Source organism: Mastigoproctus giganteus, chromosome 5, assembly GCF_048544385.1.
Source record: "Mastigoproctus giganteus isolate SK-2022 chromosome 5, ASM4854438v1, whole genome shotgun sequence".
Lineage (NCBI taxonomy): Eukaryota > Metazoa > Arthropoda > Arachnida > Uropygi > Thelyphonidae > Mastigoproctus > Mastigoproctus giganteus.
In genome coordinates, this window is record NC_143579.1 from 95,684,667 (window position 1) to 95,702,204 (window position 17,538).

General features: G+C 36.5%; 1 protein-coding gene across 5 annotated transcripts in view; it reads right to left on the reverse strand.

The window, feature by feature from the left end:
• Nt5b (5' nucleotidase B) overlaps nucleotides 1-17,538 on the reverse strand; it is a 589,792-nt gene that overhangs the window by 247,816 nt on the left and 324,438 nt on the right. For all 5 annotated transcript variants that reach the window (XR_016546972.1, XM_090374117.1, XM_090374115.1 and 2 more), the window contains exon 10: nucleotides 7,137-7,197. Coding sequence is in view for 4 of the 5 variants with exons in the window: in XM_090374117.1 (XP_090230243.1) it covers nucleotides 7,137-7,197 (61 nt within the window). In the remaining variant the exon portion in view is untranslated. The remainder of the gene's footprint in view (nucleotides 1-7,136; nucleotides 7,198-17,538) is intronic.

Genomic DNA, 17,538 nt, shown 5'->3' on the forward strand with positions numbered 1-17,538 from the left:
TCCATCTCGTACTCCATTGTTAATATTATGTCAAATAAATGTTTGCCACTAATTACTGTCTTGTGTCATTTCTGCTTCTTGTGCCTCTGCTACTACTTTCCCGTGACGTTTCCGGTTATGGGTTCCTATGCGATTCACATTCCTTTAGATGTTACCTACCTGCCCTAAACATTTGTACCAATATTTTGAAACACCCTATATATATAATTAAATTAGCTATTTTTGCAGGTTAAGTTAAATAAACGTGAGTGAATCTTAGGTCACCTGTGTAAACCATGCATTAATCAAATGGATGTTTATAATTAGTATTTTAGGGGGGGGAACAGTTCACCCATCTGTATCCTCCAAGAATTTGTCTAGTTCTCACTTGAATTTATCCAACCCATCCATTTCCACAACAACAGATGGAAGCTTGTTCCAACAATCAACCACCTGCTGGCTAAAGGCAAACATCTGCACATTTATCCTGCAACCATCCTTCCTCAACTTGCATTTATGTCCCCTCATGTATGTAGTCTCAGCAAATGGAAGAACACAATTAACATTCAACTACCTCAATCCATTCAGTGCTTTAAACACCTCAATCAGATCTCCCCACAGGTGCCTGGTCTCAAGACACCGCAATTTGCAGAAATGAAGCCTTTCTAGGTAAGAGCATACTTTCGTTCCCTTCACCAATCTGGTTACTTGCACCTATTCCAGTAGATCTACATCCTTCCTAACATGAGTCTTCCAGACTTGCATACAGTACTCAAGATATGGCCTAACCATAGCCTCATACAAAGGGATAATCACCTCCTTATCCCTGCTAGAAATGTTTTTGTATATCATTAACAAAAACTCATCAGCTGTCCTGGCAGCACATGTCTGCACTGCTCACAGAATTTCATGTCTGAATGCACAACTACCCCAGTTCTTTTACATTCTATACTCTGAATATAGAAGCACAAAGTTGATAAGTTACTCTGGGGTTACTGCTACCCATGTGCAGTACCTTGAATTTGTCAATATTAAACTTCAACTGCCATTTCTCAGCACATCGACCCAATTTTCCTATATCTTGTTGCAGTAGTTCGCCCTGATGACTGTCATTAACTACCCTGACAACCTTTATATTATCTGCAAACTTAGACATTAAACTTGACATACCTTCATCAATACCATTGATAAATATTGAAAACAACAAGGGACACAGCACTGATCCCTGGGGAACTCCACTAATAACATTAGTCCCCAAAGAGAAGTGCCCATTGATAACTACTCTCTGTCTCATTACACTTAACCATAGCATTAACAAACCCTTAATGCCACATTGCTCGAATTTGTACAGCAGTCTTATGTGCAAAAGTATTAAAAGCTTTCCTGAAATCTAAGCATATGATGTCAAAATTATTTTTTTGCATCCAGTTCCTTAGTCACTGCATCATAGTAACCTATCAGATTGGTTAGACAAGACCGCCCCCCCTTAACAAATCCATGCTTTGATTGCAGTATAACCACATGTGTCGAAATGGTCCTGCATTACTTCTTTAACCAGTGATTTCATTATTTTTGCTGGAACTGACATTAAACTAACAAGTCTGTAATTACCCATGTTGCCTTTTGATCTCCCTTTATGAATTGGCGATATATTTGCACTTTTCCAGTTCAAAGGAACTTCCAATGAATCCAAGGATACTCTCATAATTATGGCTAAGGGATTGCCTAATTCCTTTTCTGCCTTCCTTAATATAACTGGATAGATTCCATCCACCTCAAGTGCCTTTTTTTTTTTTTTTTTTGTCCATTCTCAACAATTTCTCCTCCACTTTCCTTTCAGTTATCACAAAGTGATTTAGCTCCTAGTTAAAATTTGATAAACTTCTGGCATTCCCTTCCCTAAAGAATTGCTCCAGTGAATGAATATGCAAAATACCTATTCAATTTGTCTAAAACCTGAGCAGGGTCACCAACAGTTAACCCATAGATAGTGTTAATATTAGCACAGAAGTCTTTGCTGTTTTTCTTTCCATTCTTTGCCAGAGACTTCTCATAATCTGCATTACCTTGCCCAACCTCCTTTGTGACTTGATTGCAGACTAATTTATATCCAAAATAGGCTTCTCTATCACCTGATAATTTATATGCATCCCATGCACTTTTCTTCTCTGCCACATGTCTCAATAGTTCATCTGACATCCATTCACAACTAAGCTTTGAACAGTATTTCTTTGTTGGTATGAAAAAACCTATTGTCTTCTCTGATTACTTCACTGAATAATGCCCATTTAGAATTTGCTGTTGGTAACATCATCAGTTGGTCCCAGGAGCAAATTTTAAGAACTATCTGAGACCACTGTAGTCACCCTTAAGAAAAGCAAAAGCCTTTCCCCTTGACAATAGTTATGTGTTTAATTAAATTCCACATTAGTACACTGTGATCACTGTCACCCAGTGTGTCTTTTACCTGCAGATCTTTATTCCATGACGAATCACTGCTAATAACCAGATAAAGAGTATTGCTTCCTTTTGTTGCCTCTAGCATGCTGTTGTAGAAACAGTCATCCAATAAATCCACAAAAGTTTTCCTAGTGTGTGAGTGACCAACACACAAGTTCCAGTTAATATCTGGGAAGTTAAAATACCCCAGTATAAGACATCCTGATTTGCTGGCCCATTCGATTTCTCTTTACAGCTGTTTGGTATACTAATTACAGTTATTAGGCCTATAACACACTCCTACTCTCAATTCGGTTTTTCCAGTGCTTATATTGCACCAAAATGACTCAATATCGCATTTGTCACCCAAGTAAACTGGATGCACTGCCTTAGATTTGATGTTCTTCTTAACTAAGAGCATAACCCCTCCACTTCTCCTGTCCTGTCTATATACATTGTACTCCCCATATTCAAATTCAGCATCACTTATGTCTGAGTGACACCAAATCTCCACTATTCCTACAATGTCTTCATACAAATGCACCAAAATGACTGCAAAATGACCAAAATGACTTCTGCACCAAAATGACTCAATATCGCATTTGTCACCCAAGTAAACTGGATGCACTGCCTTAGATTTGATGTTCTTCTTAACTAAGAGCATAACCCCTCCACTTCTCCTGTCCTGTCTATATACATTGTACTCCCCATATTCAAATTCAGCATCACTTATGTCTGAGTGACACCAAATCTCCACTATTCCTACAATGTCTTCATACAACAACTTAGTACTTCATTTTCATCAAATTATTTGCAATGCTCCTAGTATTAGTGTACATGCTAGTGAACATGTACTTGTGCTTACTCTTATTAGCCTAACACAGCCCATGTATCCATTTGTTCCAAGCAGGGCCTGAAATCCCAGACACCTTGCTTTCCAGGCTGTGGCACATACCAATAGTAGCAATGCAAGAATCGCTTTCACCTCTGTCTGCGTCACTAGTCTAACTGTAGTCTGTGTATTCCCCCAAGAAGCAGTTTTCCGACCCACATATTGTTGCCCCGATAGCATCAGCAAATATTCTTGCACCCCTTCTATTCAAGTGTATCCCATTCAACATGTTGGACAGACAACTTGTATAATCGAGATCCGCTAATATTCATAAAATCAGACAAATAATAACGTGTTTTTCTCTTGTAGAGGATCTGTGTCCTTATTTTGAATTAAATTTTTAACTCAAATAAAAATAAAATTAAAGAAAATATATAAAATATTAGGATATATTATAGAAATATTATAGATATTTTGGAAATTTTAAGTCAGGAATTCTCTTACCTGGAATTTCCAAGTTTTTCAGGAATAACTGCATCCAGCTAAGGTATAATTAGAATAGATGGAAATAGTATTCAAAGACCTGCCTAAGAAAAGATTAACCTTGTAACAGGACAAATGAATGAAAGCAAGCTTTGACCTAAATTCATGCATAGCTAATAACTGGAGGTATAAAGGGAGATAAATACCAGATGCAAGGAGGATAAAAGGAAAATTCACGCCCCTTCATATTTCACTAATAGTTTGGGAATTTAAAAATTTAGGGATTTAGAACAGCTTAAACGTGTTTTGGAGGATAGGTTAGGAAAGTTTCCACTCAGAAATCTGAGTGTGTGACCTATCCTTGTTAGTAGAGTTCCTGGATGGGAAGGGGGTTATGTTTTGTTATTAAATTTGAACTTATAGGATATTTTTTTTAGATCTCACTCCTCAGGAATTATTATTGGTATATGTATGTTTATTTATTTGTTTGTTGATCTTATTGCACAAGTAGTTCCTGTGGGACCAGCACATTGTGCCTTGAAGATTGCCGCTGTGTTGTCCGATGCACAAGAGTGGGCTCTGGCATTGAGTTGGACAGCTGAGAGCTTGATAGGCCCCCAATGTAATTCCTTCAAGGGTATCTACCCTACTCTTCATACTCTCATAAATTCCCATCAGAATGCTGAGTTGACACCTAATTTCTTCACACTCTCTGCACCTTGCACATACAAAGACAGGATGTGGACTTGCACATACAGGATGTGATCCTGCCTTGGCAGGATCACATCCTGTTCCAGAAAGATCTGCAAACATTTCACAAGTTGCACATTCCTTTAGACTGTGATGCATTGGAGAATTGCTCCCATCGGTTCTACGATCATTTAAAGATCTGATGAACACAAGCCACTGCACTCCTGCTACTTTATGCCTATTGCTTCTTCGCTGCTCTAGTCTGGGGCATGATTTACGTTTAAATGCAATTTAATTGATTGACAATTAAAATTAATAAGATTAATAAACTTCACTGATTAATCAAGAATACTACACTAAGCTAATAGATTCCAAAATCCTGTAATATGTATTATGCTATCTAGTTTTACGTTATACCAGTACCATTTGACAATCAACATTATACACTTTGTGGGATGGATCTTTCTTCATAATTCAGCTCAGTTATCATTCAACAACTTAAAGGTCTGATGAACACCTGACTGATTTTTGCAGAGTGCTCAAAACATATTGCTGCAATCAACTTGTGTTGATTGCAGCAGCATGCTCAATATTGCCCTTTATCCATGTGGACTTTCTACTTTCAGCTTTTTGCCTGTCATTAGCTGTTGCATTTTCTCATCTTCCAATGGATAGCACTGTTCACAGAAGGAATATTCACACCAAGGTGTGTTCTCCAATAAATCACAAAACAGCAACGTTTTCAAAACATATTTCCTTAATTTCGGGATACTACTGGATTATACACACCTCTCTATGATAGAAATTTCACCTTTCACCCTTCAATCTGGGAGGGAAGGGATCAATTATTTTAGAAAATATAAAAATATTAAAAAAAAATCACATTACAGATGACCCCCGCTTAACGCTGATAATTCGTTCGGGAAAAACAGAGCGCTAAGTGAATCCGCGCTAAGCGAGCACAGCTTACCCATAAGGTAACATATGTATTTGTAAGTTGCAGTCGGTGCCATAGGATATTTCCTAATCAATAATAAACGGTAGTGAAAAGATACACAAATATCGGTCAAATATTTAATATTCAAATATTTGTACATATAAAATATTCTGCATTACATACGTATATGATTATGTGGTAACTACTTATATATCAAAAAAAAATTAAACTTAAAATTCCAATTAAAATCATGAATTTAATTGATCTAAATTGATTTAATTTAATTGATGAATTTAATCATGAAAAATGTGTCGATTTTGGGTTGAACTTTGGCCCTCTTCTAAATAAACTAAAAGGGGTATTAATTTTAAACCCCCCGCAGCGTTACCACCCAACAATAAAGTCACCCGATCCTTTGCCGCTTTGAAACCTGGCATGTTTTTTTTCTTCTTTCAATATGAAACTTCTTTTAGGCATTTGTTTCCACAAAATGTCCTGCTTCATCTATGTTATAAACTTGAGAAGTATAACACATAATACCGCACTTCAATAATTTTAACAAGTTCTTTTTTGAAAGTTTCGGCTCCTTGATCTGCACTTGCGGCTTCTCCCTAGATTTTAAATCTATTCAACCAGCCCTTACCAGTTTTAAATGGTTCCACATTTTTTTTTTTTTTTTTTAGGTGAGTTTTCTTCAGATCATCATATTGGCTAATCTCTCTCTCTCTTTTTTTTTTTTAATAATATTTAACTTAACTGAATTCTGCATTGGATATTATCTTCAATAAAATTAGTTAAAGTCTTTCAATCCTAATAGCCAGCCTAGCCCTAGTTGCTTGCAGTGGAACAGCTATCTTTGCTGCTGCTAAAATTAATTCTTTATTTTTTTATAATTGTTCTTACAGTTAAACTTGCAAGTCCTAAATTATGGAACACATCAACTTGTCGTTGACCGGAATCGATTCGCTTCAAAACATCTAATTTAATTTTCAAATTCGGTCTTTTTCTTACATTTATAGTCTTCGTTGTTGCTTTTTCATTCTAATCGGCCATTATTAACTCTTCGAAAATGTAACTGCGTTGGTTGCATTAATTACGATACAATGTTCAAGTACACTGTCCGTTACGCACGATGTCTAATACTGTACTGAGTGATGACTAGACTTCGGATAAATGCATATAACGCAAATATTATAAGCAATATACTTGATAATTTTTTAAAATGTTGATCTCGGAACTACGTAACAAATCACTGTACTGCAATTAAATTAGCGTGCGAGAAAATTTCACTGAGCGTGGGAAAATTTCTCAAGTCAGCATGGGAAATGTTTTAATGCTGTGTTGATATTCATTTTCAAGCTATCGACTCCATCAAATGAAATGATTTCATTAAATATGCCAAAAATGCAATCTGTAAAAGAGCATTATAGTCAGATACGGGTTATAATATAAGAACAGCATTATAGCGAATCAGCGTAAAGCAAACCGCGTTATAACGAAGGCCTGCTGTACTGATTTGGGCAGACTCCACATAAGCTTACTACAATTTTAAAAAAAAGAAGAAATATACCAAGATTTATTCAAAAATTAACCCACCTTGATGGAATAATAAATTTAAAAAAAAATGTGAACATAATTAAATTTTGTTAAACTAAATGCCCCATTTAAGTAAACACAAGTAATTAATTTTAATACATCAAACTGTTACAAAAATATTTAAAGAAAGCCTGAACATTAAAAATAAAATTAGAGAATAATGAACCATTTCTTCCTTACCTCTGTATATGCATAGTCACTGTTCGTCAGAAGAAAAGTCTTCTTTCCATGATCATGCATTCTGTAAAAACGTCAAAAATATTTATATAACTTTGTGTGTTCTGTGAGAGGCAATTATGTGGAAATTAATAATTAAATTTCAAAGTACAAAAATACAGACCCCATGTACTTATGCCAACACCTCAAGTTTACAACCTGTCTCAGAAAAGTCCAGTCACACCTATATTATAGCAACTTGTCTTGAGGATGGAATCAAAGAGCGGATTCAAAAAGTTCCAATTGTATTTAGTTTAGCATTAGCATTATTTGAAGCATATGATGCAAGAAAGCTAGCTTATACAGTATTAGCAAAAAAAAAAAACTTCCCATTTCACCCATCTGGTCACTCCAAATGTTTGTCTAGTTAGGCTTTAAATTTATTTAAGCTATCAACTTCCACAACAACAGATGAAAGTCTGTTCCAGCAATCAACTACCTGCTGGCTAAAGGCAAACTTCTGCACATCTAGTCTACAACTATCTTCCCTCAATTTGAATCTATACTCCCTCAGATTCTTAATCTGAGCAAGCATAAGTATCCCAGCAGCATTGAGCCTGCTCAAACCATTCAAAGCCTTATAACCTCAATCATATCACCTCGCAGATGCATAGTCTCCAGATGATGCAACTTGCAGAACTTAAGCCTTTATTTATATGTGCACCCCTTTTATTCCTCTCACCAATCACGTGCCCTTCCCTGTACTCATTCTAGCAACTCTACATCCTTCCTAAAAGGATGTAGTTAACCAAACATGTCTTTGTACAGGACATCCTCTTGTCCACCTCCAGACACCAATCAATTAATCATTTCAGTTACAATTATACATGGAATCTGTTTTTTTATTTTATAAAATTTATATGATCACTTATTAATTGCCTAAAATGGCAGTTAATAAATAGCTATATATACATATATAGGGTGATTCACTACCAGTGCAACAAACTTGCAGAAGGTGTAGGGGGCACAAAGACAAATCGGAATCACATAGCATTGCAGAGTCCGTAATGCCTTCATCATGCGGTAGAGGACGTTGAACGGGAGGTCGCGTGAACAGCGATCCCGCTGGAAGTCAGCATTTGCGAACCATTTCTGTTGAAGAAACCAAGTAGCAAAAGTCCTCCAGAGTGGATAATCTGCAGGCTTCAATGATTGGACGCGTTGCAGATGGTATGAACTCATTTGGTTTGTTGACAGTAGATTGGGAAATACCCAATCGTTGGCCTATCGCTCGAGTACTCGTACTCGGATTGCCTTCTGCAAGACGTAGGACATTCTCCTCATTGTCTGGCGTCCTCGTCATTCGCTCTCGATTCATGGTACCTCTCATGAAACAACCAGTCTCATGTAACCTTCTGTGCACACGTGCAAAAATCGTATGATGAGGAGCACACCTGTGCAGGAAACGTTCCTGGTACAAGTGCAGAGTGGCACGCCCGTTACAGTCTGCAGCTCCATACACGAGGTGCATGTCAGCCAGTTCAACGTTTGAATACTCGTCCATCCTACTGCCTCAGGAACCGATTCACAAATGCTGACTTCCAGCGGGATCGCTGTTCACGAGACCTCCCATTCAACATCCTCTACTGCATGACGAAGGCATTTCGGACCCTGCAATGCTATGTGATTCCAATTTGACTTTGTGCCCCCTACACCTCCTGCAAGTTTGTCGCACTGGTAGTGAATCACCCTGTATATATTTAAATAATGTTTGAAATAATTGAAAACTGAATCTTTCATAATAAAAATAAAAAGGATAAAGCAAACATCAGAGGCAGCAAAAAGCATATTCTCTACATGATGCTTGAAATATAAAAGTAAAGTAAATTAAAATGATAATTAAAAAAATAAAAATAATGCCAGTAGCATGGCAAGACAGAAGAGCGAAAATAGTCAAAATTAAACATAATGATCAAACCAACAGGGAAGGAAGAGAAGGGTAACAAGAGTAAAAATATTGCAGCAGAAACTTTCCAAGATAATTTAGAAATTCTAAATACAAAGATAATAATCAATTAAATTTTAAAAGCCAATTAAATAGAAATTTAACGGCGCCCCCTCTGACATATGATATTTCACATAAATTTGGACTTGGTGCCCATCAGAGGGGGTGCTGTTAAATTTATATTTAATTGGCTTTCAAAATTTAATTGATTATTATCTTTGTATTTAGAATTTCTAAATTATCTTGAAGAGTTTCTGCTGCAATATTTTTACTCTTGTTACCCTTCTCTTCCCTCCCTGTTGGTTTGATCATTATGTTTAATTTCAACTATTTTAGCTCTTCGGTCTTGCCATGCTACTGGCATTATTTTTATTTTTTTAATTATCATTCTAATTTACTTTACTTTTATTTATATATATATATATCTGATAATTAAAATAAATATGATATTTAAAATAAAAACATCAGCCAGCCTCTAATGATAGCTACATAGCCATATTTATTTATTTTTATCACTTTTGCCTAACTTTTACCTCACATAATATAAATTAATGGTAGTAGTGGGTTGATATGCTAAATAAGCAGCGCCTGTGCTGCCATCTATTTCTTTCCTTTCTATTATATAAGCTGGTTAAGCTTGCATTATGTCAGTGGTGTGGCTCTGATCTAGAGTGCTGTCTGTTCTATAGATTATTTTTCGCTGCATAAGGACCACCGCCATGCAAATCCTTTGCATTGGTTGATCTATCGGAGAATGGAGGTGTGGTTTGGTTCTTCGATATTTCCGCCTTTGCGATGATTTGTATGACGATTGAAATGCAGCGATTCCATGACCATTATTGGCCTCGTGGTCCTCTGTCGATATGGGGCATGATGGTCAGTCTATTATTTTGATATTTTAGTTTTTTGGTAGTTTCTTTAACCCTCTTTTGGTGATATTTCACGTCTTTTGGAAATGGTACCTTCGAGGGGGGTTCCGCCAAATTATGTATAATTGGCATTATTTTAAATTTACATCATGTTTTATTAATTGGGTTTAATGACTTAATTGACTAAATTATACAGGGGATTATCGACTACCTTTTGTCCTACTACCGCTACTTTCCCTTCCCTGTTTGTTTATTTTATATTATTTTACGTTTCGTTTCGCTCTGCATTATTGCCGTACTACTGGCTGATGTTTTTATTTTAAATATCATATTTATTTTAATTATCAGATATAATTAGGCATCATGTGGAGGATGTGCATTTGCTGCCTCTAATGATAGCTACATAGCCATATTTATTTATTTTTATCACTTTTGCCTAACTTTTACCTCACATAATATAAATTAATGGTAGTAGTGGGTTGATATGCTAAATAAGCAGCGCCTGTGCCGCCATCTATTTCTTTCCTTTCTATTATATAAGCTGGTTAAGCTTGCATTATGTCAGTGGTGTGGCTCTGATCTAGAGTGCTGTCTGTTCTATAGATTATTTTTCGCTGCATAAGGACCACCGCCATGCAAATCCTTTGCATTGGTTGATCTATCGGAGAATGGAGGTGTGGTTTGGTTCTTCGATATTTCCGCCTTTGCGATGATTTGTATGACGATTGAAATGCAGCGATTCCATGACCATTATTGGCCTCGTGGTCCTCTGTCGATATGGGGCATGATGGTCAGTCTATTATTTTGATATTTTAGTTTTTTGGTAGTTTCTTTAACCCTCTTTTGGTGATATTTCACGTCTTTTGGAAATGGTACCTTCGAGGGGGTTCCGCTAAATTATGTATAATTGGCATTATTTTAAATTTACATCATGTTTTATTAATTGGGTTTAATGACTTAATTGACTAAATTATACAGGGTATTATCGACTACCTTTTGTCCTACTACCGCCACTTTCCCTTCCCTGTTTGTTTATTTTATATTATTTTACGTTTCGTTTCGCTCTGCATTATTGCCGTACTACTGGCTGATGTTTTTATTTTAAATATCATATTTATTTTAATTATCAGATATAATTAGGCATCATGTGGAGGATGTGCATTTGCTGCCTCTAATGATAGCTACATAGCCATATTTATTTATTTTTATCACTTTTGCCTAACTTTTACCTCACATAATATATATATATATATATATAGTCCTTGATCTGCTTACTTACTAAGATATAATAACTAAAAATAAATAATATTACCTTAGGAATGTGAGGCACAAGAGAAAAATATAATAGCCCAATTTTGAGTGATTTTACACTAATACGAGAGAAGTGATCATTTAATTCGTAGACTGGTGCAAAATTTTATGTTCACTGCACAAACTTTCCATAACTGCCACTAGAGGGGACTCTCCCTGATTGCTACTGAATAGATTCAGTGTGCACATGCCTATACTTGTCGAGCTAGTGTTGCAAGACAAGAGTTTTTTTCAGCCACATGCCACTGACGATTGTTTTGAAGTAAGTATCATGTCAGACATACAGATTGAACAGCAATATGTGATTCATTATTGTGTCAGACAGGACTTAAATGCAATGGAAACAGTTAAAAAGATGAATGAAGTGTACAGTAATGAGTGTCTCAATAGGTCAGCCATATTTAAATGGCAGAAATGATTCAGTGAATGCTGTGAGTCTGTTGGAGATGACCCAAGACCTGTTTGGTCTTCCTCCTCAACAACTCCCGAGCAAATCGCAAAAGCCCAGGAAACCTTGGATGAAAATAAGTGAATTACACTTCATTAATTAGGTGTTAGAATGTCTATCTCATATGGTAATGCTCACAATATGAAACATCACCTGAAAATGTCACAAATCTGTACTGCTGGATTCCACACAATTTTACCCAAGAAAAAACAAAACAGCAAAGAGTAGACTTGTGCAAGAAAAGACTGATATTTTGAAACACGGTTAAAACTTCTAAAATCAAATAGTGACTTATGACGAAACTTTGATTTTTCACTATGACCAGAGATAACACAATAGTCGAGTGAGTGGAAGCATTCTGATTCACCAAGACCTAAGAAATTTTGAGCTTCTCATTCGGCTGACAAACCAATGGTTCTTGTGTTTTTTGACATAAAAGACATTCTTGTTACACATTTTGTGCGTCGTGGAACTATGAATAAGGAAGCATACTCTCAGGATCTCAGAGTAAAAACTTGCTGCGCCATTCATGAGAAACATCAAGAACATTCCAGTGTGAATGTGGTTTCTCCATCAAGACAATGCCAGGCCCCATACGGCTAACATTGTGCAGGCAGTGATCACTGCCATAGGTGCCGAGGTTCTACCACATCTCCCATTATTCACCAGATTTAGCGACATGTGATTTCTTCCTGTTTCCACATCTGAAGAAAGCTCTGAAAGGCAAGCGTTTCGCATTTGACACAACGATGCTCGCAGAGCCACAGCGGAAGCACTTCGGAATTTTTTGAAAAATGCCTTGCAAGTTGTACCCACACATTTAATGTGTGGGTACAACTTATGCTTATGTAATGTGTGGGTACAACTGTGATGAAAGTGTGTAAAGTTCAAGGAAGAGAACTTTACACACAAGGGAGAGAAGTTTATTTTGAGAAGGAGAAATCCACAGAAGATTCAAACAATGACAATTAAGATAAGATCTTGCAGCAGTCCACATATTAAATGATCACCCCTCATAATTCCATCTACTGGTGAATCAAGAAAGGTTATAAGACATTAATAAAACAGAAACACCAATCAAAGTCAGAGGAAGGGAATAATAAATAAAAATAACCATCCAGGAAATATTATTATTAACAAATGATGCAAGAAGGCATGCTTGTTAAGCATCAGCAAAAAAAAAAAAAAAAAAACTTTACACATTAACTGTCCATTCCCTCCAACAATACTAGTTCCATGAATTTATACAAACTACCTACTTTCACAACAATATATGGAAGGGTTTTTTCCAACAATCAAACACGTTCTGGCTGAAGGCAAACATCCATCCTCAATTTGAATTTATGCCCCATCACATCTGTAGTCTGAGCAAGAGGAAGAATGCCATCAGCATTCAGATTGCTTAACAATTCAAAGCCTTAAACATATCAATCAGATCACCTTGCAGTTGCCTAGTCCATAGATGCTGCAATTTGCAGAACTGAAGCCTTTCTTGGTAAGAACACCATTTCATTTCTTTGGCCAATATCAGTGCCCTTCTGTGAATACATTCCAGGATCTATATCCTTCCTAAAATGAGATTGCCAGACCTGTTAGCAGTACTCAAGGTGTTGATTAATGAATACTTTGTATAATGGGATAATCACCTCCTTATCCCTACTAGAAAATTCCTGTACACCACTGACAAAACCACATGAGCATGGAACTTCACATGAGCCTGCACAATTATCCCCCAGGTGTAGTAACATATAGTAGGTACATTTGTCAATGTTAAACTTCATCTGCCATTTCTCAGCCCATCGGCCTAATTTTTCTAGGTCTTGTTGTGGTAGCTTACCTTGATTACTGTCATTAACCACCCTGCCAATCTTTGTATCATCTGCAAACTGGACATTAAGACTGATATACATTCATCAATATCATTAATAAATACAGAATACAACACTGGGCCCAGAACTGAAACCTGGAGCAATCAACTAATAAATTAGTCCACTTATAGCACTGCCCATTAATAACCACTATCTGCCTTCTCCCACTCAAACATCCCTTTATCCATAGCAGTAATTTGCCTTTAATAGCACACTGCTACAATTTGTACACCAGTCTTTTATGTGCAACAGTGCCAAAAGCTTACCTGAAATCAAAGTATATGATATCAAAATTATTTTTTGCATCCAGTTCTCTCTCTCTCTCTCTCTCTCTCTCTCTCTCTCTCTCTCTCTCTCTCTCTCTCTCTCTCTCTCTCTCTCTCACATCGCACTACCAATCCATGCTGTAACTGCATTATAATTGCATTCCTATCTATATGGTCCCACATTATTTTTTTAACCACTATTTTCCTTTGAACAGAAGTTAAGCTAACAGTCTGTAATTACTCATGATACTCTTGATCCCTCTTTGTGAACTGGGGATACTTTGCACATCTCCAGTGCATAGAAAACTCCCTTGAATTCAAAGATGCTCTCATAATTATGGCTAAGGTTTGAGTATCTCCTTTACTGTAAAGATGCACCTTCTTGGGATGGCTTTCTTTCTTTCTTTCTTTCTTTCTTTCTTTCTTCCTTCCTTCCTTCCTTCCTTCCACTTAACCTTAGTGCTCCTTTTAATATAATTTGATAAATTCCATCAACCCCAGGTGCCTTATTTACTTTTAGCTCTCTTCCTCTTTTTTCAGTTTCTCTTCCTCTTTTTTCTCAGTTATCACTAAATCGTTTATCTCACAGTTAAACTTGGTATACATTTGGTATTCCAATCAATAAAAACTTCTTCACATGTGAATACAGATGCAAGAAGCACCCTTTCTTTCTAATGTTAACATAGGCAATAAAGGCTTTGCTAGTTTTGTTTTGCTTTCTTAGCTAAAGACTTTTCATAATCTCCCTTAGCTTGCCAAACCCCCTCCTTGACATGGTTAAAGACTAGATTATACTTATCATTGGTTTCTGTGTCCCCCTTGATAATTTTTTACACATTCCACATTCCTACTAGTCTCATCACTTCTTACGAGATCCATTTGGACTAAGCCTTGGAGAGTATCTCTTAGTTGGTATAAAGGGCCTAGTAGCTTCTACAGTTACTTCCTATTTGGAATTTGCAATTGCTAACATTATTATTAGCTATACGGTGCAAGGAAGCCTGAGGCTTATGCTGCACCAGCCAAAAAAAAATTTCAGAGTTACCCTGAGAGAGAGAGAAGTAGAAGGGAATCACCAAGAAAAAAGAATGATGATATCTGGCTCAGGACACTAGGTGTGCCAAGCCCATACTCACCAGATGTGAGCCCTTGGGGTATCATCAGTTCTTCCCATTAAATTGAATTTAAAAACTGTCTAAAACCATTGCAGTCACCTTTACAAATGAAGAATCCATTCTGCTTTACCTTTGACAGCAGTTAATCTTTAAAACAGATCCCACATCAATACACTAATTACTGTCGCCTCATTGGTTGTTTTCTCTGCAAATTTTTAATGTACAAAGAGTCAGTGTTGCTAATCAGATCAAGAATATTGCTTCTCTAACATGCTGGTGCAGAAAATAGTCATTCTATAAATAATCCAGAAAAGTTGTGCTGCTGTGTGAGTGACCAACCAACACGTTTCAATACCTGAAAAGTTTAAAGTCCCCATTACAAGGCATTCTGATTTCTTGGTCCATTCCATTTTCTATACAGTTGATCATTATACTTATCACAGTCATTTGGCCTCTCATTTTTGTATTCTCAGTGCTTATGTAATATCATACTGATTCAACATTGCACTGCCACCCATGTGACTGGGTGCACTGTCTTAGATTCTGTGTACTTCTTAACCATGAGCATAACTTCTATACACATTGTACTCCCCATAATGAAATTCTGCATTCCTTATGCATGTGGCACCACATCTCTGATATCCCTACACCATCTGCATTTGATGACAACTAGTACTTAAAATTTGTATACTATACAAACATATCCTAGTGTGGGGATACCAGAAGTCTATCTAACACTGATTGAGAATTAAATGATTTTATAATAATGAAAAGTTGCTGGAAGAGATATTGTAGCTGGTAAAAGCAAATATGGCTCCTAACACTGCTGGAATCTGTTGAAGTTATTGAAATAACTAGAAAAAGAGGTATTCATATCTTTAGATATAATAATGAGAGTGTCCTTAAATTCAGAGGAAGTCCCTACAAACAATCAGCAGTATTCTGTTGGCATACAGATCCCATTGATTGAAAGAGTCCCCAATATGTGACAAATATCACAATGTTGAATCTCACAACCAGTGAGATTCAACATTGTGATAGCATGAAAACAAACCAAAGTATCCTACTTTTGTTATGCATTGCCTTTTATGAATGTTATTGTGAGTTTTAGTTTCATTGCGAATTTTTTTTTTTTTTTTTTTTTGTCATATGAATTGCATATTATTCAATTAATTAAAACTTTAATTTGTAAAAGTGAACAAAAAAGTAGATGTAGTAGTAGTAGTGACAAATGATGCAAGAAAGCAAGCTTATATAGTATCAACAACAAAAAAAAAAAAAAAAAAAACCTACACACATTACCCTCCATACCCCTGAGAGAATTTGTCTAGTTCTTCCTTGAATTTATTCAAACCACTCACTTCCATAACAACAGTTGGAAACTTGTTCTAACAATCAACCGCATGCTGGCCAAAGGAAAACTTCTGCACATCTATCCTACCCTATCTTCAATTTTTCTCCCCTAATATGTAGTCTCAGCAAGAGGAAAAATATCAACGTTTAGCTTACTCAAACCATTCAAGACCTTAAACACCTCAAATCAGATCTCCCTGCAGATACCTAGTCTCCAAACACAATTTGCACAACTGAAGCCTTTCTTGGTAAGAGCACCCGATTGTTCCCTTGACGAATCTGGCTGTCCTCTGCACCCATTCCACCAGATCTACATCCTAAAGTAAGGCCTCAACACCTGTATACAATAATCAACATGTGGCCTTGAATAATGGGATAATCACCTCCTTATCCATGCTAGCAAGGTTGCTATATATCATTGGCAAAACCCTATGAGCTGTATACAATAATCAACATGTGGCCTTGAATAATGGGATAATCACCTCCTTATCCATGCTAGCAAGGTTGCTATATATCATTGGCAAAACCCTATGAGCTGTCCTGGCAGCCTCTCAAGCTGCTCAGATAATTTTGCATCTGACTGAAAGCCAGTGGTAATTCTACAGGTCTTTTTCATTTTCTACTATCATGAGTGTGGTATCACACAGTTGATAAATTACCCTGGGATTGCTGCACCCATAAAAGAAGTGCCGTATATCAGTCAATGTTAAACCTTCAACCATTTCTCAGTCCATCGATCTAATTTCCTAGATTTTGTTGCAGCTGCTCATCCTCATTACTGTAATTAACCACCCTGCCAACTTGGTATCATCTGCAAACTTATACATTAAGCCTGATATACCTTCATCAATATTGATAATAAATGTTGAAAACAACAACTGGCCCAGCACAGAACCCTGGGGAGCTTCACTAATAGCATTAGTCCAAGAAGAGCAGCGCCCATTGATAATCAATCGCTGTCTTCTTCACTCAACCATCCCTTTATCCATAGCATTAACTTGACCTTAATGACACATTGCTCCAGTCCATACAGCAGTCTTTCATGTGCAAACAGTATCAAAAGTATTCCTGAAATCCAAGTATACAATATCAAAATTATTTCTTTAGCATCCAGTCCTCTGGTCACTGCATCAAAATTTCCAATCAGATTGGTAAGACAAGACCACCCCTTAACAAATCCATTCTGTGACT